This window comes from Oenanthe melanoleuca, chromosome 25, assembly GCF_029582105.1.
Source record: "Oenanthe melanoleuca isolate GR-GAL-2019-014 chromosome 25, OMel1.0, whole genome shotgun sequence".
NCBI lineage: Eukaryota > Metazoa > Chordata > Aves > Passeriformes > Muscicapidae > Oenanthe > Oenanthe melanoleuca.
In genome coordinates this window covers 4,953,350-4,976,705 of record NC_079358.1, presented here as the reverse complement: position 1 = coordinate 4,976,705, position 23,356 = coordinate 4,953,350, and the positions used below count along the sequence as shown (strand labels likewise).

Below are 23,356 nucleotides of genomic sequence, written 5' to 3'. Positions count from 1 at the left end.
TAATTTGGGGATTTTGGGGGTTTTTTGGGATTTTTTTGGGATTTTTAGAGACATAATTTGGGGATTTTGGGGAGGTTTTGGGGGATTTTTTTGGAATTTTTTGGGATTTTTAGAGCCATAATTTGGGGATTTTGGGAGGTTTTTGGGGAGTTTTGGGAATTTTTTGGGAATTTTAGAGCTGTAATTCGGAGATTTTTTGGGATTTTTGGGAATTTTTTGGGGATTTTGGGAATATTTTGGGATTTTTTTGGGAATTTTAGAGACGTAATTTGGGGATTTTGGGGTGGTTTTAGGGGTTTGGAATGGATTTTTCGAAGGTTTTTTGGCAGGAATTTGGGGTTTTGGGATATTTTGGGAATTTTTTGGGAATTTTAGGGGCAGAATTTGGGGATTTTGGGGCAGTTTAGGGGCTTGGAGTGGATTTTTCGAGGATTTTTGGTGGGAAATTCTGGGATAATTCTGGGAGATTTTTGTTCCATTTTTTGGGGAAATTTGGGGTGAATTTCAGGTAAATTTTGGGTTATTTTTTGGGTGAATTTCGGGTGAATTTTGTGCTATTTTGTTTTCATTTTTCGGGTGAATTTTGAGCTATTTTGTTTCCAATTTTTTGGGTGAATTTCAGGTAAATTTTGGGATATTTTGTTTCCGATTTTTTGGGTAAATTTCAGGTAAATTTTGGGATATTTTGTTTCAATTTTTTGGGTAAATTTCAGGTAAATTTTGGGATATTTTGTTTCCAATTTTTTGGGTAAATTTCAGGTAAATTTTGGGATATTTTGGTTCCATTTTTTGGGTGAATTTCAGGTGAATTTTGAGCTATTTTGTTTCCAATTTTTGGGTGAATTTCAGGTAAATTTTGGGACATTTTGTTTCCAATTTTTTGGGTAAATTTCAGGTAAATTTTGAGCTATTTTATTTCCATTTTTGGGGGAATATTGGGATATTTTGTTTCTAATTTTTGGGTGAATTTCAGGTAAATTTTGAGCTATTTTGTTTCCAATTTTTGGGTGAATTTTGGGTAAATTTCAGGTGAATTTCAGGTAAATTTTGGGTTATTTTTTGGGTGAATTTCGGGTAAATTTTGAGCTATTTTGTTTCCAATTTTTGGGTGAATTTCGGGTGGATTTTGGGATATTTTGGCTCCGTTTTTTGGGTAAATTTCGGGTGAATCTCAGGTAAATTTTGAGCTATTTTATTTCCATTTTTCGGGTAAATTCTGGGACATTTTGTTTCCGATTTTTGGGTGAATTTCGGGTGAATTCTGGGACATTTTGTTTCCAATTTTTGGGTGAATTTCAGGGAAATTTTGGGTAAATTTTGGGTGAATTTCAGGGAAATTTTGGGTTATTTTGTTTCCATTTTTTGGGTAAATTCTGGGACATTTTGTTTCCAATTTTTGGGTGAATTTCAGGTGGATTTTGAGCTATTTTGTTTCCAATTTTTTGGGTAAATTTCAGGTAAATTTTGAGCTATTTTGTTTCCGATTTTTGGGTGAATTTCGGGTGAATTTTGAGCTATTTTGTTTCCATTTTTCGGGTAAATTTTTGGATATTTTGTTTCAATTTTTTGGGTAAATTTCAGGTAAATTTTGGGATATTTTGTTTCCAATTTTTGGGTAAATTTCAGGTAAATTTTGGGATATTTTGTTTCCAATTTTTGGGTGAATTTCGGGTTAATTTTGGGATATTTTGTTTCCATTTTTCGGGTAAATTCTGGGATATTTTGTTTCCGATTTTTGGGTAAATTTCAGGTAAATTTTGGGTATTTTGGTTCCAATTTTTGGGTGAATTTCGGGTGGATTTTGGGATATTTTGGCTCAGTTTTTTGGGTAAATTTCAGGGGAATTTTGAGCTATTTTATTTCCATTTTTCGGGTAAATTCTGGGATATTTTGTTTCCGATTTTTGGGTAAATTTCAGGTAAATTCTGGGATATTTTGTTTCCAGTTTTTTGGGTAAATTTCAGGTAAATTTTGGGATATTTTGTTTCAATTTTTTGGGTAAATTTCAGGTAAATTTTGGGATATTTTGTTTCCATTTTTTGGGTGAATTTCGGGTGAATTTTGAGCTATTTTATTTCCATTTTTGGGGGAATTTCAGGTGGATTTTGAGCTATTTTGTTTCCGATTTTTGGGTAAATTTCAGGTAAATTCTGGGATATTTTGTTTCCAGTTTTTTGGGTAAATTTCAGGTAAATTTTGGGATATTTTGTTTCAATTTTTTGGGTAAATTTCAGGTAAATTTTGGGATATTTTGTTTCCATTTTTTGGGTGAATTTCGGGTGAATTTTGAGCTATTTTATTTCCATTTTTGGGGGAATTTCAGGTGGATTTTGAGCTATTTTGTTTCCGATTTTTGGGTAAATTTCAGGTAAATTTTGAGCTATTTTGTTTCCAATTTTTGGGTGAATTTCGGGTGGATTTTGGGAATCTGGGTGACTTTGGGGCCCCCTCCCCCCGCATGGCCTCAGGATTTGTGGGGTGGCCCCGTGGCCCCCCCGCAGTGACCCCATGCCAGAGTGACCCCGTGACCCCCCGGACCATGGGCTGCCCCTCCCCCTCCGTGGGAACGGCCCCTGAGCGGGGGGAACAGGACTCGGGAAATTTGGGGGATTTTGGGACATTTTAGGGTTAATTTTTGGTCATTTTTGGGTTATTTTTGGGTTAATTTGGGGGATTTTGGGTTAATTTGGGGGATTTTGGGTTAATTTTGGGTTAATTTGGGGGATTTTGGGTTAATTTTGGGTTAATTTGGGGAAATTTTGGGGTTAATTTTGGGTTAATTTGGGGGATTTTGGGTTAATTTGGGGGTATTTTGGGTCATTTTGGGATATTTTGGGTGAGTTTTTGGTAATTTTGGATAATTTGGGAAAATTTTTGGGCTAATTTTGGGTCATTTTTGGGTTAATTTTGGGTTAATTTGGGGGATTTTGGGTTATTTTTGGATCATTTTCAGTTTAATTTTGGGTTCATTTTTGGTTTAATTTTGGGTTAATTTGGGGGATTTTTCGATTATTTTGGGTCATTTTGGGGCCATTCTGGGATATTTTGAGTTAATTTTGATATACTTTGGGTAATTTTGGGTCATTTTTGGGTTAATTTCAGGGATTTTGGGTTAATTTTGAGATACTTTGGGTAATTTTGGGTCATTTTTGGGTTAATTTTGGGTTAATTTGGGGGGATTTTGGGTCATTTTTAGGTTAATTTTGGGTCATTTTTGGGTTAATTTTGGGTTAATTTGGGGAATTTGGGATATTTTGGGTTAATTTTGGGTTAATTTGAGTCATTTTTGGGTTAATTTGAGAGATTTTGGGTTAATTTGCGGGATTTTGGGTTAATTTTGAGAAACTGGGTAATTTTGGGTTAATTTGGGGGATTTTGGGTCTATTCTGGGGTATTTTGGGTTAATTTTGGATATTTTGGGTTAATTTTGGGTCATTTTTGGGTTAATTTGGGTTAATTTGGGGTATTTGGGTTAATTTTGGGAGATTTTGGGTTAATTTGGGGGATTTTGGGTCACTTTGGGTCATTTTTGGGTTAATTTGGGGTTTTTGGGTTAATTTGGGTTAATTTGGGTTTGGGGTTAATTTGGGGGATTTGGGTTAATTGGGGAATTTTGGGTCATTTTGGGTCATTTTAGGTTAGTTTTGGGTCATTTTTGGGTTAATTTGGGGGATTTTGGGTCATTTTGGGTCCATTCTGGGATATTTTGAGTTAATTTTGAGATACTTTGGGACATTTTTGGGTTAATTTTGGGTCATTTTTGGGTTAATTTTGGGTTAATTTGGGGGATTTTGGGTTATTTTTGGGATATTTTGGGTTAATTTGAGTCATTTTTGGGTCAATTTGGGGGATTTTGGGTCACTTTGGGTCATTTTTGGGTTAATTTTGGGTTAATTTGAGAGATTTTGGGTTAATTTTGAGAAACTGGGTAATTTTGGGTTAATTTGGGTCATTTTTGGGTTAATTTGGGGGATTTTGGGTCTATTCTGGGGTATTGGGTTAATTTTGAGATATTTTGGGTTAATTTTGGGTCATTTTTGGGTTAATTTTGGGTCATTTTTGGGTTAATTTGGGTCATTTTTGGGTCATTTTGGGGTTATTTTCTGGTCATTTTTGGGTAAATTTTGGGTTAATTTGGGGGATTTTGGGTCACTTTGGGTCATTTTTGGGTTAATTTTGGGTTAATTTGAGAGATTTTGGGTTGATTTGCGGGATTTTGGGTTAATTTTGAGAAACTGGGTAATTTTGGGTTAATTTGGGTCATTTTTGGGTTAATTTGGGGGATTTTGGGTCTATTCTGGGGTATTTTGGGTTAATTTTGAGATATTTTGGGTTAATTTTGGGTCATTTTTGGGTTAATTTTGCGTCATTTTTGGGTTAATTTGAGTCATTTTGGGTCATTTTTGGGTCATTTTGGGGTTATTTTCTGGTCATTTTTGGGTAAATTTTGGGTTAATTTGGGGGATTTTGGGTTAATTTTTGGTCACTTTTGTGTTAATTTGGGGGATTTTGGGTCACTTTGGGTCATTTTTGGGTTAATTTGAGTCATTTTTGGGTCAATTTGAGGGATTTTGGGTCACTTTGGGTCATTTTTGGGTTAATTTTGGGTTAATTTGAGAGATTTTGGGTCAATTTGCGGGATTTTGGGTTAATTTTGAGAAACTGGGTAATTTTGGGTTAATTTGGGTCATTTTTGGGTTAATTTGGGGGATTTTGGGTCTATTCTGGGGTATTTTGAGTTAATTCTGAGATATGTTGGGACATTTTTGGGTTAATTTTGGGTTAACTTGGGGGAATTTTTGGGTTAATTTTGGGTTAATTTGGGGGATTTTGGGTCATTTTTAAATTAATTTTAGCTCATTTTTGGGTTAATTTTTGGGTCATTTTTGGGTTTATTTGGGGTCCATTCTGGGGTATTTTGGGTTAATTTTGAGCTACTTTGGGTAATTTTGGGTCATGTTTGGGTTAATTTTGGGTAAATTTGGGGGATTTTGTGTCATTTTGTGGGTCCATTCTGGGATATTTTGGGTTAATGTTGAGATACTTCGGGTTAATTTTGGGTCATTTTGGGATATTTTGGGTGAGTTTTTGGTAATTTTGGGTCATTTTTGGGTTAATTTGGGTCATTTTGGGGTTAATTTGGGGGATTTTGGGTCATTTTGGGTCCATTCTGGAATATTTTGGATTAATTTTGAGATACTTTGGGTTAATTTTGGGTCATTTTGGGTTAATTTTGTTCATTTTAGGTCATTTTGGTTCAATTTTAGGTCTATTCTTGGATATTTTGGGTCATTTTGGGTCCATTCTGGGATGTTTTGGGTCATTTTGGGATATTTTGGGTTCACTTTGGGTCATTTTGGGACCATTTTGGGTCATTTTGGGTCATTTTGAGTCGTTTTGGGTAATTTTTGAGTCACTTTGTCGAGTTTTGGTCACTTTGGGTCAGTTTGGGTCACTTTGGGTCACTTTGGGTCAGTTTTGGGTCACTTTGGGTCACTTTGGGTCAGTTTAGCTCCATGTATGAATCAGTTACTGGTCACTACTGGTCAGTTACTGGTCAGAGGTCACTCAGAGGTCACTCACTGGTCACTCCCCTCTCCAGGATTGGGAACTGGACACTCTGTGTGACCTGAGGGTCACTTTGGGTCAGTTTTGGGTCACTTTGGGTCAGTTTTGGGTCACTTTGGGTCAGTTTAGCTCCGTGTATCAATCAGTTACTGGTCAGTTACTGGTCACTACTGGTCAGTTACTGGTCAGAGGTCACTCAGAGGTCACTCCCCTCCTCAGCAGTGGGAACTGGACACTCTGTGTGACCTGGGGGTCACTTTGGGTCAGTTTTGGGTCACTTTGGGTCAGTTTAGCTCCATGTATGAATCAGTTACTGGTCAGTTACTGGTCAGTTACTGGTCAGTTACTGGTCAGTTACTGGTCAGAGGTCACTCAGAGGTCACTCACTGGTCACTCTCCTCTCCAGGATTGGGAACTGGGCACTCTGTGTGACATAGGGGTCACTTTGGGTCACTTTGGGTCATTTTGGGTCACTTTGGGTCAGTTTAGCTCCATGTATGAATCAGTTACTGGTCAGTTACTGGTCAGTTACTGGTCAGAGGTCACTCACTGGTCACTCAGAGGTCACTCAGAGGTCACTCCCCTCCCCAGCAGTGGGAGCTGGACACTCTGTGTGACCTGGGGGTCACTTTGGGTCAGTTTTGGGTCACTTTGGGTCAGTTTTGGGTCACTTTGGGTCAGTTTTGGGTCAGTTTTGGGTCAGTTTTGGGTAACTTTTGCTCCATGTATGAATCAGTTACTGGTCAGTTACTGGTCAGTTACTGGTCAGTTACTGGTCAGAGGTCACTCAGAGGTCACTCAGGTCACTCAGAGGTCACTCCCCCCCCAGGAGTGGAAGCTGGACACTCTGTGTGACCTGAGAGTCACTTTGGGTCAGTTTTGGGTCAGTTTGGGTCAGTTTTGGGTCAGTTTGGGTCAGTTTTGGGTCAGTTTGGGTCAGTTTAGCTCCATGTATGAATCAGTTACTGGTCACTTACTGGTCACACTGGTCATACTGGTCAGAGGTCACTCAGAGGTCACTCACTGGTCACTCGTCTGGCCAGGGGTGGGAACTGGACACCCTGTGTGACCTTGGGGTCACTTTGGGTCAGTTTTGGGTCAGTTTTGGGTCACTTTGGGTCAGTTTAGCTCCGTGTATCAATCAGTTACTGGTCAGTTACTGGTCACTACTGGTCGGTTACTGGTCAGTTACTGGTCAGAGGTCACTCAGAGGTCACTCCCCCCCCAGGAGTGGAAGCTGGACACTCTGTGTGACCTGAGGGTCACTTTGGGTCAGTTTTGGGTCACTTTGGGTCAGTTTTGGGTCAGTTTTGGTCACTTTGGGTCAGTTTTGGGTCACTTTGGGTCAGTTTTGGTCACTTTGGGTCAGTTTTGGGTCACTTTGGGTCAGTTTAGCTCCATGTATGAATCAGTTACTGGTCACTACTGGTCAGTTACTGGTCAGTAACTGGTCAGAGGTCACTCAGAGGTCACTCCTCTGGCCAGGGCTGGGAACTGGACACTCTGTGTGACCTGGGGGTCAGTTTTGGGTCACTTTGGGTCAGTTTTGGGTCACTTTGGGTCAGTTTAGCTCCATGTATGAATCAGTTACTGGTCACTTACTGGTCAGTTACTGGTCAGTTACTGGTCAGAGGTCACTCAGAGGTCACTCCCCTCCCCAGCAGTGAAAACTGGACACTCTGTGTGACCTGGGGGTCACTTTGGGTCAGTTTGGGTCAGTTTTGGTCACTTTGGGTCAGTTTTGGTCACTTTGGGTCAGTTTTGGGTCAGTTTGGGTCAGTTTAGCTCCATGTATGAATCAGTTACTGGTCAGTTACTGGTCAGTTACTGGTCACTACTGGTCAGTTACTGGTCAGTTACTGGTCAGAGGTCACTCAGAGGTCACTCAGAGGTCACTCCCCTCCCCAGGATTGGGAACTGGACACTCTGTGTGACCTTGGGGTCAGTTTGGGTCAGTTTTGGGTCACTTTGGGTCAGTTTTGCTCCGTGTATGAATCAGTTACTGGTCAGTTACTGGTCACTACTGGTCAGTTACTGGTCAGTTACTGGTCAGAGGTCACTCACTGGTCACTCCTCTGGCCATGGGTGGGAACTGGACACTCTGTGTGACCTGAGGGTCAGTTTGGGTCAGTTTTGCTCAGTTTTGGTCAGTTTAGCTCCATGTATGAATCAGTTACTGGTCACTACTGGTCAGTTACTGGTCAGAGGTCACTCAGAGGTCACTCAGTGGTCACTCCTCTGGCCAGGAGTGGGAACTGGACACTGTGTGACCTTGGGGTCAGTTTTGGGTCACTTTGGGTCAGTTTTGGGTCAGTTTGGGTCAGTTTAGCTCCATGTATGAATCAGTTACTGGTCAGTTACTGGTCAGTTACTGGTCAGAGGTCAGTCAGAGGTCACTCACTGGTCACTCCCCTCTCCAGGATTGGGAACTGGACACTCTGTGTGACCTGGGGGTCACTTTGGGTCAGTTTTGGGTCAGTTTTGGTCACTTTGGGTCACTTTGGGTCAGTTTTGCTCCATGTATCAATCAGTTACTGGTCATTGCTGGTCAGTTACTGGTCAGTTACTGGTCAGAGGTCACTCAGAGGTCACTCAGTGGTCACTCCTCTGGCCAGGGGTGGGAACTGGACACTCTGTGTGACCTTGGGGTCACTTTGGGTCAGTTTTGGGTCAGTTTTGGGTCACTTTGGGTCAGTTTTGCTCAATGTATGAATCAGTTACTGGTCACTACTGGTCAGTTACTGGTCAGTTACTGGTCTGAGGTCACTCGGAGGTCACTTAGAGGTCACTCCTCTGGCCAGGGGTGGGAACTGGACACTGTGTGACCTTGGGGTCAGTTTTGGGTCACTTTGGGTCAGTTTAGCTCCATGTATCAATCAGTTACTGGTCAGTTACTGGTCAGTTACTGGTCAGTTACTGGTCAGTTACTGGTCAGAGGTCACTCAGAGGTCACTCAGAGGTCACTCACTGGTCACTCCCCTCCCCAGGGGTGGGAACTGGACACTCTGTGTGACCTTGGGGTCACTTTGGGTCAGTTTTGGGTCACTTTGGGTCAGTTTAGCTCCATGTATGAATCAGTTACTGGTCAGTTACTGGTCAGTTACTGGTCAGAGGTCACTCACTGGTCACTCAGAGGTCACTCAGAGGTCACTCCCCTCCCCAGCAGTGGGAACTGGACACTCTGTGTGACCTGGGGGTCAGTTTTGGGTCAGTTTTGGGTCACTTTGGGTCAGTTTTGGGTCACTTTGGGTCAGTTTGGGTCAGTTTAGCTCCATGTATGAATCAGTTACTGGTCACTACTGGTCAGTTACTGGTCAGTTACTGGTCAGAGGTCACTCACTGGTCACTCCTCTGGCCATGGGTGGGAACTGGACACTCTGTGTGACCTGAGGGTCAGTTTGGGTCAGTTTTGCTCAGTTTTGGTCAGTTTAGCTCCATGTATGAATCAGTTACTGGTCACTACTGGTCAGTTACTGGTCAGAGGTCACTCAGAGGTCACTCAGAGGTCACTCAGAGGTCACTCCCCCCCCAGGAGTGGAAGCTGGACACTCTGTGTGACCTGTACGAGACACTGACCATCACCCAGGCCGTGATCTTCATCAACACCCGGCGCAAGGTCGACTGGCTGACGGAGAAAATGCACGCGAGAGATTTCACTGTGTCTGCCATGGTCAGTGAGGGGTCACTCAGGGGTCAGTGGGGTCACTCAGGGGTCAGTGATGGTCAGTGGGGTCACCCAGGGGTCAGTGATGTCAGTGGGGTCACCCAGGGGTCAGTGATGGTCAGTGGGGTCACTCAGGGGTCACTCAGGGTCACAGGGACTGGCTGACGGAGAAAATGCACGCGAGAGATTTCACCGTGTCTGCCATGGTCAGTGTGGGGTCACCCAGGGGTCAGTGATGGTCAGTGGGGTCACTCAGGGGTCACTAGGGGTCAGTGGGGTCACTCAGGGGTCACAGGGACTGGCTGACGGAGAAAATGCACGCGAGAGACTTCACCGTGTCTGCAATGGTCAGTGAGGGGTCACCCGGGGGTCAGTGGGGTCACCCAGGGGTCAGTGATGGTCAGTGGGGTCATCCAGGGGTCACTCAAGGTCACAGGGACTGGCTGACGGAGAAAATGCACGCCAGGGATTTCACCGTGTCTGCAATGGTCAGTGTGGGGTCACCCAGGGGTCAGTGATGGTCAGTGGGGTCACTCAGGGGTCAGTGGGGTCACTCAGGGTCACAGGGACTGGCTGACGGAGAAAATGCACGCCCGGGACTTCACCGTGTCTGCCATGGTCAGTGAGGTCATCCAGGGGTCAGTGATGGTCAGTGGGGTCACTCAGGGTCACAGGGACTGGCTGACGGAGAAAATGCACGCCAGAGACTTCACCGTGTCTGCCATGGTCAGTGAGGGGTCACCCGGGGGTCAGGGGGTCACTCAGGGGTCAGTGATGGTCAGTGGGGTCACCCAGGGGTCAGTGGGGTCACTCAGGGGTCACTCAGGGGTCAGTGAGGTCAGTGGGGTCACTCAGGGGTCAGTGGGGTCACTCAGGGGTCACCCAGGGGTCAGTGATGGTCAGTGGGGTCACTCAGGGTCAGTGTGGGTCACTCAGGGGTCAGTGATGGTCAGTGGGGTCACTCAGGGTCACTCTGGTCACTGAGGTCATTCAGGGGTCAGTAGGGTCACCCAGGGGTCACCCAGGGGTCAGTGATGGTCAGTGGGGTCACTCAGGGGTCAGTGGGGTCACAGGAGGTCAGTGGGGTCATCCAGGGGTCAGTGGGGTCACTCAGGGGTCAGTGGGGTCACTCAGGGGTCAGTGGGGTCACTCAGGGGTCACTGAGGGGTCACAGTGATATCAGTGGGGTCACTCAGGGGTCAGTGGGGTCACTCAGGGTCACTCTGGTCACTGAGGTCACTCAGGGGTCAGTGAATGGTCAGTGGGGTCACCCAGGGGTCAGTGAGGTCATCCTGGGGTCACCCAGGGGTCACTCAGGGTCACCCAGGGGTCAGTGAGGTCACTCAGGGTCATTTTTTGGGCGTTTTTGGAGCATTTTGGTCACTCTGACGTCATCAGGGGGTGGGGGAGGGGCCGAACCCCAAATTTAGCAGAAATTTTTAATTTTTGTTTTTGCAACCAAAAAATTAATTTAATTTAATTCCATTTTAATTAAATTCTAAGGTGTCAGAAAAGGGGTAGAACCCCAAAATTGTGGTTCCAAAATTGGGAAAAAAAAAAATTAAAAAATTTAAATTTAATTTTAATGACTTATTTTTGATTACAATTAATTTTAATTAATTTTAATTGGTGTTAATTACGATTTCCAGCACGGGGACATGGACCAGAAGGAGCGTGACGTCATCATGAGGGAATTCCGGTCGGGCTCCAGCCGGGTGCTGATCACCACCGACCTGCTGGTCAGTGCTGCCCCTCCCCCACCCTGCCCTGGCCCCTCCCCCACCCCACAAAAAATTCCTAAAAAAAAATTCCCCGAAAAAATAAAAAAAAAATTGAAAAAATTTGAGGTTTTTTGCTAAAAAAATAAGAATTTTGGGGTTTTTTGGACCCAAATTTTGGGTTTCTGTCCTGGGCCCCTCCCCCACCCTGCTGGCCCCTCCCCCACCCCCCAAAAAATTCCTAAAAAAAAAATTCCCCGAAAAAATAAAAAAAATATTGAAAAAATTTGAGGTTTTTTGCTAAAAAAATAGGAATTTTGGGGGATTTTTAACCCAAAATTTGGGTTCCTGCCCCTCCCCCACCCTGCCCTGGGCCCCTCCCCCACCCCCCAAAAAATTCCTGAAAAAAAAAATTTCCCGAAAAAATAAAAAAAAAAATTGAAAAAATTTGAGGTTTTTTGGTAAAAAAATAAGAATTTTGGGGGATTTTTAACCCAAATTTTGGGTTCCTGCCCTGAGCCCCTCCCCCACCCCCCAAAAAATTCCTGAAAAAAAAATTCCCTGAAAAAAATTAAAAAGAAAAAAATTGAAAAAATTGGAGGTTTTTTGTTAAAAAAACAAGATTTTTTTGGACCCAAAATTTGGGTTCCTGCCCCTCCCCCACCCTGCCCAGGGCCCCTCCCCCACCCCCCAAAAAATTCCTGAAAAAAAAATTTCCCGAAAAAATAAAAACAAAATTGAAAAAATTTGAGGTTTTTTGCTATAAAAATAAGATTTTTTGGGGTTTTTTGGACCCAAATTTTGGGTTTCTGCACTGGGCCCCTCCCCCACCCCCCAAAAAATTCCTGAAAAAAAAATTCCCTGAAAAAAAATTAAAAAGAAAAAAATTGAAAAAATTTGAGGTTTTTTGTTAAAAAAACAAGATTTTTTTGGACCCAAAATTTGGGTTCCTTCCCCTCCCCCACCCTGCCCAGGGCCCCTCCCCCACCCCCCAAAAAAATTCCTGAAAAAAAAAAAAATCCTAAAAAAACTTTAAAAAATTGAAAAAATTTGAGGTTTTTTGTTAAAAAAATAAGAATTTTGGGGGATTTTTAACCCAAAATTTGGGTTCCTCCCCAAACTCCCTAAATTTCAGATTCTTTTATTTTTCCCTTTTTTTCCCAATTTCCCCCCAATTTTTTTGTTATTTTCCCCTGAAATCTCCCCCAAATTTTGGGATTTTTTCCCCCAATTCTCCCCAAATTTTGGCATTTTCCCCCAAATTTTCCCCTAAAACCTCCCAAATTTTGGGATTTTTCCTTAAACTTTTCCTCCAATTCTCCCCAAATGTTGAGATTTTTTTTTCCAATTTCTCCCCAAATTTTGGGATTTTTTTCCCAATTTCCTCCCAAATTTTGGCATTTTCCCCCAAATTTTGGCATTTTCCCCCAATTCTCCCCAAATATTGACAATTTTTTTTCCCAATTTTTCCCCAAATTTTGGGATTTTCTTCCAAACTTTTCCCCCAATTCTCCCCAAATTTTGGGATTTTTTTTTTTCCAATTTCCTCCCAAATTTTGGGATTTTTTTCCCAATTTCTCCCCAAATTTTGGGATTTTCCCACAAATTTTTCCCTGTTTTTCCTCAAATTTTGGGATTTTCTTCCAAACTTTTCCCCCAATTCTCCCCAAATTTTGGGATTTTTTTTTTTTCCAATTTCCTCCCAAATTTTGGGATTTTTTCCCAATTTCTCCCCAAATTTTGGCATTTTCCCCCAAATTTTTCCCTGTTTTTCCTCAAATTTTGGGATTTTCCCCCAAACTTTTCCCCCAATTCTCCCCAAATGTTGAGATTTTTTTTTCCAATTTCTCCCCAAATTTTGGGATTTTTTTTTTCCCAATTTCCCCCCAAATTTCAGGATTTCCCCCCAAATTTTCCCCTAAAACCTCCCAAATTTTGGGATTTTCCCCCAAACTTTTCCCCCAATTCTCCCCAAATGTTGAGATTTTTTTTTCCAATTTCTCCCCAAATTTTGGGATTTTTTTCCCAATTTCCTCCCAAATTTTGGCATTTTCCCCCAATTCTCCCCAAATATTGACAATTTTTTTTCCCAATTTTTCCCCAAATTTTGGGATTTTCCCTTAAACTTTTCCTCCAATTCTCCCCAAATTTTGGGATTTTTTTTTTTTCCAATTTCCTCCCAAATTTTGGCATTTTCCCACAAATTTTTCCCTGTTTTTCCTCAAATTTTGGGATTTTCTTCCAAACTTTTCCCCCAATTCTCCCCAAATTTTGGGATTTTTTTTTTTCCAATTTCCTCCCAAATTTTGGGATTTTTTTCCCAATTTCTCCCCAAATTTTGGCATTTTCCCCCAAATTTTTCCCTGTTTTTCCCCAAATTTTGGGATTTTCCCCCAAACTTTTCCCCCAATTCTCCCCAAATGTTGAGGATTTTTTTTTCCCAATTTCCCCCCAAATTTCAGGATTTATCCCAAATTTTTCCCCAGATTTTGGCATTTTCCCCCAGATTTTTCCCCCCAATTCTCCCCAAATTTTGAGATTTTTTTCCCAATTTCTCCCCAAATTTTGGGATTTTTTCTCCCCAAACTCCCTAAATTTCACATTCTTTTATTTTTCCCTGTTTTCCCCAGTTTCCCCCCAAATTTTGGGATTTCCGCCCAATTTTTTTGTTATTTTCCCTTGAAATCTCCCCCAAATTTTGGGATTTTTTTTTTCCCAATTTCTCCCCGAATTTCAGGATTTTCCCCCCAAATTTTTCTCCATTTTTCCCCAAATTTTGGGATTTTCCCTTAAACTTTTCCTCCAATTCTCCCCAAATTTTGAGATTTTTTTTTCCAATTTCCTCCCAGTTTTTGTCATTTTCCCCCAAATTTTTCCCCTAAAACCTCCCAAATTTTGGGATTTCCCCCCAATTCTCCCCAAATGTTGGAGTTTTTTCCAATTTCTCCCCAAATTTTGGAATTTTCCCCCAATTCTCCCCAAATTTTGTGATTTTTTTTTTTTCCAGTTTCTTCCCAAATTTTGGCATTTTCCCCCAAATTTTTCCCCTAAACCTCCCCAAATTTTGGAATTTTCCCCCCAATTCTCCCCAAATGTTGGAGTTTTTTCCAATTTCTACCCAAATTTTGGGACTTTTTTCCCAATTTCTCCCCAAATTTTGGGATTTTTTCTCCCCAAACATCCTGAATTTCACATTCTTTTATTTTTCCCTGTTTTCCCCAATTTCCCCCCAAATTTTAGGATTTCCCCCCAGTTTTTTTGTTATTTTCCCCTGAAATCTCCCCCAAATTTTGGGATTTTTTTTCCCAATTTCCCCCCAAATTTCAGGATTTTCCCCCAAATTTTTCCCCGTTTTTCCCCAGATTTTGGCATTTTCCCCCAAATTTTCCCCCAGTTCTCCCCAAATGTTGGGGTATTTTTTTTCCCAAATTCTCCCCAAATTTCAGGATTTATCCCAAATTTTTCCCCGTTTTTCCCCAGATTTTGTTATTTTCCCCCAGATTTTTTCCCCCAATTCTCCCCAAATTTTGTGATTTTTTTTTTTCCAATTTCCTCCCAAATTTTGGCATTTTCGCCCAAATTTTTCCCCGTTTTCTCCCCAAATTTTGGGATTTTCCCCTAATTCTCCCCAAATGTTGGAGTTTTTTCCAATTTCTTCCCAAATTTTGGAATTTTTCCCCCAATTCTCCCCAAATTTTGGGATTTTCCCCTAATTCTCTCCAAATGTTGAGGTTTTTTTTCCCAATTTCTTCCTAAATTTTGGCATTTTCCCCCAAATTTTTCCCCTAAGCCTCCCAAATTTTGGGATTTCCCCCCAATTTTTTTGTTATTTTCCCCTGAAATCTCCCCCAAATTTTGGGTTTTTTTTTTTTCCAATTTCCTCCCAAATTTTGGCATTTTCCCCCAAATTTTTCCCTGTTTTTCCCCAAATTTTGGGATTTTCCCTTAAACTTTTCCCCCAATTCTCCCCAAATTTTGTGATTTTTTTTTTCCAATTTCCTCCCAAATTTTGGGATTTTTTTCCCAATTTCCTCCCAAATTTTGGCATTTTCCCCCAAATTTTACCTCGTTTTCCCCCAAATTTTGGCATTTTCCCCCAAATTTTCCCGTTTTCCCTCCAAATTTTGGCATTTTCCCCCAATTCTCCCCCAATTTCAGATTTTTCCCATTTTTTCCCGATTTCTCCCCAAATTTTGGGATTTTTTTTCCCAATTTCTCCCCAAATTTTGGGATTTTTTTCTCCCCAAACTCCCTAAATTTCAGATTCTTTTATTTTTCCCTTTTTTTCCCAATTTCCCCCCAATTTTTTTTATTTTCCCCTGAAATCTCCCCCAAATTTTGGGATTTTTTCCCCCAATTCTCCCCAAATTTTGGCATTTTCCCCCAAATTTTCCCCTAAAACCTCCCAAATTTTGGGATTTTCCCTTAAACTTTTCCTCCAATTCTCCCCAAATGTTGAGATTTTTTTTTCCAATTTCTCCCCAAATTTTGGGATTTTTTTCCCAATTTCCTCCCAAATTTTGGCATTTTCCCCCAAATTTTGGCATTTTCCCCCAATTCTCCCCAAATATTGACAATTTTTTTTCCCAATTTTTCCCCAAATTTTGGGATTTTCCCTTAAACTTTTCCTCCAATTCTCCCCAAATTTTGGGATTTTTTTTTTTTCCAATTTCCTCCCAAATTTTGGCATTTTCCCACAAATTTTTCCCTGTTTTTCCTCAAATTTTGGGATTTTCTTCCAAACTTTTCCTCCAATTCTCCCCAAATTTTGGGATTTTTTTTTTCCAATTTCCTCCCAAATTTTGGGATTTTTTCCCAATTTCTCCCCAAATTTTGGCATTTTCCCCCAAATTTTTCCCTGTTTTTCCTCAAATTTTGGGATTTTCCCCCAAACTTTTCCCCCAATTCTCCCCAAATGTTGAGATTTTTTTTTCCAATTTCTCCCCAAATTTTGGGATTTTTTTCCCAATTTCCTCCCAAATTTTGGCATTTTCCCCCAATTCTCCCCAAATATTGACAATTTTTTTTCCCAATTTTTCCCCAAATTTTGGGATTTTCCCTTAAACTTTTCCTCCAATTCTCCCCAAATTTTGGGATTTTTTTTTTTCCAATTTCCTCCCAAATTTTGGCATTTTCCCACAAATTTTTCCCTGTTTTTCCTCAAATTTTGGGATTTTCTTCCAAACTTTTCCCCCAATTCTCCCCAAATTTTGGGATTTTTTTTTTTCCAATTTCCTCCCAAATTTTGGGATTTTTTTCCCAATTTCTCCCCAAATTTTGGCATTTTCCCCCAAATTTTTCCCTGTTTTTTCCCCAAATTTTGGGATTTTCCCCCAAACTTTTCCCCCAATTCTCCCCAAATGTTGAGGATTTTTTTTTCCCAATTTCCCCCCAAATTTCAGGATTTATCCCAAATTTTTCCCCAGATTTTGGCATTTTCCCCCAGATTTTTCCCCCCAATTCTCCCCAAATTTTGAGATTTTTTTCCCAATTTCTCCCCAAATTTTGGGATTTTTTCTCCCCAAACTCCCTAAATTTCACATTCTTTTATTTTTCCCTGTTTTCCCCAGTTTCCCCCCAAATTTTGGGATTTCCGCCCAATTTTTTTGTTATTTTCCCTTGAAATCTCCCCCAAATTTTGGGATTTTTTTTTTCCCAATTTCTCCCCGAATTTCAGGATTTTCCCCCCAAATTTTTCTCCATTTTTCCCCAAATTTTGGGATTTTCCCTTAAACTTTTCCTCCAATTCTCCCCAAATTTTGAGATTTTTTTTTCCAATTTCCTCCCAGTTTTTGTCATTTTCCCCCAAATTTTTCCCCTAAAACCTCCCAAATTTTGGGATTTCCCCCCAATTCTCCCCAAATGTTGGAGTTTTTTCCAATTTCTCCCCAAATTTTGGAATTTTCCCCCAATTCTCCCCAAATTTTGTGATTTTTTTTTTTCCAGTTTCTTCCCAAATTTTGGCATTTTCCCCCAAATTTTTCCCCTAAACCTCCCCAAATTTTGGAATTTTCCCCCCAATTCTCCCCAAATGTTGGAGTTTTTTCCAATTTCTACCCAAATTTTGGGACTTTTTTCCCAATTTCTCCCCAAATTTTGGGATTTTTTCTCCCCAAACATCCTGAATTTCACATTCTTTTATTTTTCCCTGTTTTCCCCAATTTCCCCCCAAATTTTAGGATTTCCCCCCAGTTTTTTTGTTATTTTCCCCTGAAATCTCCCCCAAATTTTGGGATTTTTTTTCCCAATTTCCCCCCAAATTTCAGGATTTTCCCCCAAATTTTTCCCCGTTTTTCCCCAGATTTTGGCATTTTCCCCCAAATTTTCCCCCAGTTCTCCCCAAATGTTGGGGTATTTTTTTTCCCAAATTCTCCCCAAATTTCAGGATTTATCCCAAATTTTTCCCCGTTTTTCCCCAGATTTTGTTATTTTCCCCCAGATTTTTTCCCCCAATTCTCCCCAAATTTTGTGATTTTTTTTTTCCAATTTCCTCCCAAATTTTGGCATTTTCGCCCAAATTTTTCCCCGTTTTCTCCCCAAATTTTGGGATTTTCCCCTAATTCTCCCCAAATGTTGGAGTTTTTTCCAATTTCTTCCCAAATTTTGGAATTTTTCCCCCAATTCTCCCCAAATTTTGGGATTTTCCCCTAATTCTCTCCAAATGTTGAGGTTTTTTTCCCAATTTCTTCCTAAATTTTGGCATTTTCCCCCAAATTTTTCCCCTAAGCCTCCCAAATTTTGGGATTTCCCCCCAAACTTTTCCCCCAATTCTCCCCAAATGTTGAGATTTTTTTCCCAATTTCTCCCCAAATTTTGGGATTTTTTTCCCAATTTCTCCCCAAATTTTGGGATTTTTTCTCCCCAAACATCCTGAATTTCACATTCTTTTATTTTTCCCTGTTTTCCCCAGTTTCCCCCCAAATTTTGGGATTTCCCCCCAATTTTTTTGTTATTTTCCCCTGAAATCTCCCCCAAATTTTGGGTTTTTTTTTTTTCCAATTTCCTCCCAAATTTTGGCATTTTCCCCCAAATTTTTCCCTGTTTTTCCCCAAATTTTGGGATTTTCCCTTAAACTTTTCCCCCAATTCTCCCCAAATTTTGTGATTTTTTTTTTCCAATTTCCTCCCAAATTTTGGGATTTTTTTCCCAATTTCCTCCCAAATTTTGGCATTTTCCCCCAAATTTTACCTCGTTTTCCCCCAAATTTTGGCATTTTCCCCCAAATTTTCCCGTTTTCCCTCCAAATTTTGGCATTTTCCCCCAATTCTCCCCCAATTTCAGATTTTTCCCATTTTTTCCCGATTTCTCCCCAAATTTTGGGATTTTTTTTCCCAATTTCTCCCCAAATTTTGGGATTTTTTTCTCCCCAAACTCCCTAAATTTCAGATTCTTTTATTTTTCCCTTTTTTTCCCAATTTCCCCCCAATTTTTTTTATTTTCCCCTGAAATCTCCCCCAAATTTTGGGATTTTTTCCCCCAATTCTCCCCAAATTTTGGCATTTTCCCCCAAATTTTCCCCTAAAACCTCCCAAATTTTGGGATTTTCCCTTAAACTTTTCCTCCAATTCTCCCCAAATGTTGAGATTTTTTTTTCCAATTTCTCCCCAAATTTTGGGATTTTTTTCCCAATTTCCTCCCAAATTTTGGCATTTTCCCCCAAATTTTGGCATTTTCCCCCAATTCTCCCCAAATATTGACAATTTTTTTTCCCAATTTTTCCCCAAATTTTGGGATTTTCCCTTAAACTTTTCCTCCAATTCTCCCCAAATTTTGGGATTTTTTTTTTTCCAATTTCCTCCCAAATTTTGGCATTTTCCCACAAATTTTTCCCTGTTTTTCCTCAAATTTTGGGATTTTCTTCCAAACTTTTCCTCCAATTCTCCCCAAATTTTGGGATTTTTTTTTTCCAATTTCCTCCCAAATTTTGGGATTTTTTCCCAATTTCTCCCCAAATTTTGGCATTTTCCCCCAAATTTTTCCCTGTTTTTCCTCAAATTTTGGGATTTTCCCCCAAACTTTTCCCCCAATTCTCCCCAAATGTTGAGATTTTTTTTTCCAATTTCTCCCCAAATTTTGGGATTTTTTTCCCAATTTCCTCCCAAATTTTGGCATTTTCCCCCAATTCTCCCCAAATATTGACAATTTTTTTTCCCAATTTTTCCCCAAATTTTGGGATTTTCCCTTAAACTTTTCCTCCAATTCTCCCCAAATTTTGGGATTTTTTTTTTTCCAATTTCCTCCCAAATTTTGGCATTTTCCCACAAATTTTTCCCTGTTTTTCCTCAAATTTTGGGATTTTCTTCCAAACTTTTCCCCCAATTCTCCCCAAATTTTGGGATTTTTTTTTTTCCAATTTCCTCCCAAATTTTGGGATTTTTTTCCCAATTTCTCCCCAAATTTTGGCATTTTCCCCCAAATTTTTCCCTGTTTTTCCCCAAATTTTGGGATTTTCCCCCAAACTTTTCCCCCAATTCTCCCCAAATGTTGAGGATTTTTTTTTCCCAATTTCCCCCCAAATTTCAGGATTTATCCCAAATTTTTCCCCAGATTTTGGCATTTTCCCCCAGATTTTTCCCCCCAATTCTCCCCAAATTTTAGGATTTTTTTCCCAATTTCTCCCCAAATTTTGGGATTTTTTCTCCCCAAACTCCCTAAATTTCACATTCTTTTATTTTTCCCTGTTTTCCCCAGTTTCCCCCCAAATTTTGGGATTTCCCCCCAATTTTTTTGTTATTTTCCCCTGAAATCTCCCCCAAATTTTGGGATTTTTTTTCCCAATTTCCCCCCAAATTTCAGGATTTTCCCCCAAATTTTTCCCCGTTTTTCCCCAGATTTTGGCATTTTCCCCCAAATTTTCCCCCAGTTCTCCCCAAATGTTGGGGTATTTTTTTTCCCAAATTCTCCCCAAATTTCAGGATTTATCCCAAATTTTTCCCCGTTTTTCCCCAGATTTTGTTATTTTCCCCCAGATTTTTTCCCCCAATTCTCCCCAAATTTTGTGATTTTTTTTTTCCAATTTCCTCCCAAATTTTGGCATTTTCGCCCAAATTTTTCCCCGTTTTCTCCCCAAATTTTGGGATTTTCCCCTAATTCTCCCCAAATGTTGGAGTTTTTTCCAATTTCTTCCCAAATTTTGGAATTTTTCCCCCAATTCTCCCCAAATTTTGGGATTTTCCCCTAATTCTCTCCAAATGTTGAGGTTTTTTTTCCCAATTTCTTCCTAAATTTTGGCATTTTCCCCCAAATTTTTCCCCTAAGCCTCCCAAATTTTGGGATTTCCCCCCAAACTTTTCCCCCAATTCTCCCCAAATGTTGAGATTTTTTTCCCAATTTCTCCCCAAATTTTGGGATTTTTTTCCCAATTTCTCCCCATATTTTGGGATTTTTTCTCCCCAAACATCCTAAATTTCACATTCTTTTATTTTTCCCTGTTTTCCCCAGTTTCCCCCCAAATTTTGGGATTTCCCCCCAATTTTTTTGTTATTTTCCCCTGAAATCTCCCCCAAATTTTGGGATTTTTTTTTTCCAATTTCCTCCCAAATTTTGGCATTTTCCCCCAAATTTTTCCCTGTTTTTCCCCAAATTTTGGGATTTTCCCTTAAACTTTTCCCCCAATTCTCCCCAAATTTTGTGATTTTTTTTTTCCAATTTCCTCCCAAATTTTGGGATTTTTTTCCCAATTTCCTCCCAAATTTTGGCATTTTCCCCCAAATTTTACCTCGTTTTCCCCCAAATTTTGGCATTTTCCCCCAATTCTCCGCAAATATTGGCAATTTTTTTTCCCAATTTCTCCCCAAATTTTGGCATTTTCCCCCAAATTTTTCCCCTTTTTTCCCCAAATTTTGGCATTTTCCCTTAAACTTCTCCCCCAATTCTCCCCAAATTTTGTGATTTTTTTTTCCAATTTCCTCCCAAATTTTGGCATTTTTTTTCCCTATTTCTCCCCAAATTTCAGGATTTTCCCCCAAATTTTTCCCCGTTTTCCCCCCAAATTTTGTTTTTTTTTCCCCCAAATTTCACAATTTTCCCGTTTTTCCCCGATTTCTCCCCAAATCCCCCCCAGGCCCGGGGCATCGACGTCCAGCAGGTGTCGCTGGTGATCAACTACGACCTCCCGACCAACCGGGAGAATTACATCCACCGGTGAGGGGGAGGGGCTGAACGGGGGGGAGGGGCTTAAATGGTGGGGGAGGGGCCTGGGGAAAAGGGGAGGGGCCAAGGGAGTGGGGGAGGGGCAAAAAAACCCCAAAATTTTGGGGGTTCTGGGAGAGAAATTGGGGTTTTTGAAGGGAAAAAAATGGATTTAAAGGGTTGGGGGAGGGGCTTAAATTGTGGGGGAGGGGCTTGTGGAAAAGGGGAGGGGCCAAGGGAGTGGGGGAGGGGCAAAAAACACCGAAATTTTGGGGTTTCTAGGAGAAAAATTGGGGTTTTTGAAGGAAAAAAAATGGATTTAAAGGGTTGGGGGAGGGGCCAAGGGAGTGGGGGAGGGGCAAAAAAAAACCGAAATTTTGGGGGTTCTGGGAGATAAATTGGAATTTTTGGGAGGTTTTGGAAGGGAAAAAAAATGGATTTGAAGGATTGGGGGAGGGGAAAAAAGGGGGAGGGTCTTAACCGGTGGGGGAGGGGCTTAAACGGTGGGGGAGGGGCTTGTGGAAAAGGGGAGGGGTCAAGGGAGTGGGGGAGGGGCAAAAAAAACCGAAATTTTGGGCGTTCTGGGAGAGAAATTGGGGTTTTTGGGAGGTTTTGGAAGGAAAAAAATGGATTTGAAGGATTGGGGGAGGGGCTTAAACGGTGGGGGAGGGGCTTGGTGGAAGGGGGTGGGGCCAAAAGAGTGGGGGAGGGGCAAAAAAACCCCGAAATTTTGGGGGTTCTGGGAGAGAAATTGGGATTTTTTTGGGGGTTTTTGAAGGAAAAAATTGGATTGAAAGGGTTGGGGGAGGGGCTAAACGGTGGGGGAGGGGCCCGGGAGAAAGGGGAGGGGCCAAGGGAGTGGGGGAGGGGCAAAAAAAACCTCGAAATGTTGGGGGTTCTGGGAGAGAAATTGGGATTTATTTGGGGTTTTTGAAGGAAAAAAATTGATTTAAAGGGTTGGGGGAGGGGCTTAAACGGTGGGGGAGGGGCTTGTGGAAAAGGGGAGGGGCCAAGGGAGTGGGGGAGGGGCAAAAAAAACCCCGAAATTTTGGGGGTTCTGGGAGAGAAATTGGAATTTTTGGGAGGTTTTGGAAGGGAAAAAAATGGATTTTTCCCCAATCATTTTATTCCCTTCCCCAACCATTTTATTCCCTTCCCAACCATTTTATTTCCTTTCCCTTCCCAACCATTTCTTTTCCAATCATTTTATCCCCTCCCCACTCAATAATTTTATTCCCTTTTCCAATCATTTTATTCCCTTCTCCTTCCCAATCATTTTATTCCCTTCCAAATAATTTTATTCCCTTCCCAATCATTTTGCTGCCATTCTTTTTCCAATAATTTTGTTTCCCTGTCCTGATCATTTTGTTCCTTTTTCCAATAATTTTATCCCCTTTACAATCATTTTATTCCCCTCCCCAATCATTTTATTCCCTTCCCAATCATTTTGCTGCCATTCTTTTCCCAATCATTTTGTTGCCTTTCCAATAATTTTGTTTCCCTTTCCTGATCATTTTGTTCCTTTCCCAATCATTTTATTCCCTTCCCAATCATTTTGTTCTCTTCCCAATCATTTTAATCCTTTCCCAATGATTTTTTTTCCCTTTCCCAATCATTTTATTCCCATTCCAAATCTTTTTATTCCCTTCCCAATCATTTTTTTCCCTTTCCCAATAATTTTTTTCCATTCCCTTCCCAATCATTTTGTTGCCATTCCCTTCTCAGTCATTTTATTCCCTTCCCAATCCTTTTATTCCCTCCCTAATCATTTTGCTGCCTTTCCCTTCCTATTTTATTCCCTTCCAAATAATTTTATTCCCTCCCCAATAATTTTTATTCCCATTCCAAATCATTTTCTTCCCTTTCCCTTCCCATTTTATTCCCTTTCCAAACATTTTATCCCCTCTCCAATCATTTTATTCCCTCCCCAATAATTTTATCCCCTCCCCAATAATTTTATTCCCTTTTCCAATCATTTTATTCCTTTTTCCAATCATTTTATTCCTTTCCCAATCATTTTATTCCCTTTCCCTTCCCAATCATTTTATCCCCTTCCCAATAATTTTATTCGTTTCCCAGTCATTTTGTTCCCTTTCCCTTCTCCAATCATTTTGCTGCCTTTTCCTTCCCAGTCATTTTTTTCCCTCCCCAACCATTTTATTCCCTTTCCAATCATTTTATTGCCATTCCCTTTCCAGTAATTTTATTACCATTCCATTCTCAATCATTTTCTTCCCTTTCCCAATCATTTTGCTGCCTTTCCCTTCACATTTTA

The 23,356-nt window shown here is 40.8% G+C and overlaps 1 protein-coding gene and 1 long non-coding RNA gene across 2 annotated transcripts in view; both read left to right on the top strand.

Moving 5' to 3' along the window:
* EIF4A1 (eukaryotic translation initiation factor 4A1) overlaps positions 1-23,356 on the top strand; it is a 46,740-nt gene that overhangs the window by 22,878 nt on the left and 506 nt on the right. Inside the window, exons 7-9 of the mRNA XM_056510260.1 lie at positions 9,101-9,238; positions 10,882-10,971; positions 21,014-21,093. Coding sequence (XP_056366235.1) covers positions 9,101-9,238; positions 10,882-10,971; positions 21,014-21,093 — 308 coding nt within the window. The remainder of the gene's footprint in view (positions 1-9,100; positions 9,239-10,881; positions 10,972-21,013; positions 21,094-23,356) is intronic.
* On the top strand, positions 6,120-8,359 carry LOC130263011 (uncharacterized). The gene is made up of 4 exons (XR_008842267.1): positions 6,120-6,142; positions 6,351-6,370; positions 8,143-8,166; positions 8,331-8,359. It is a non-coding gene; the product is annotated as an uncharacterized LOC130263011 (long non-coding RNA).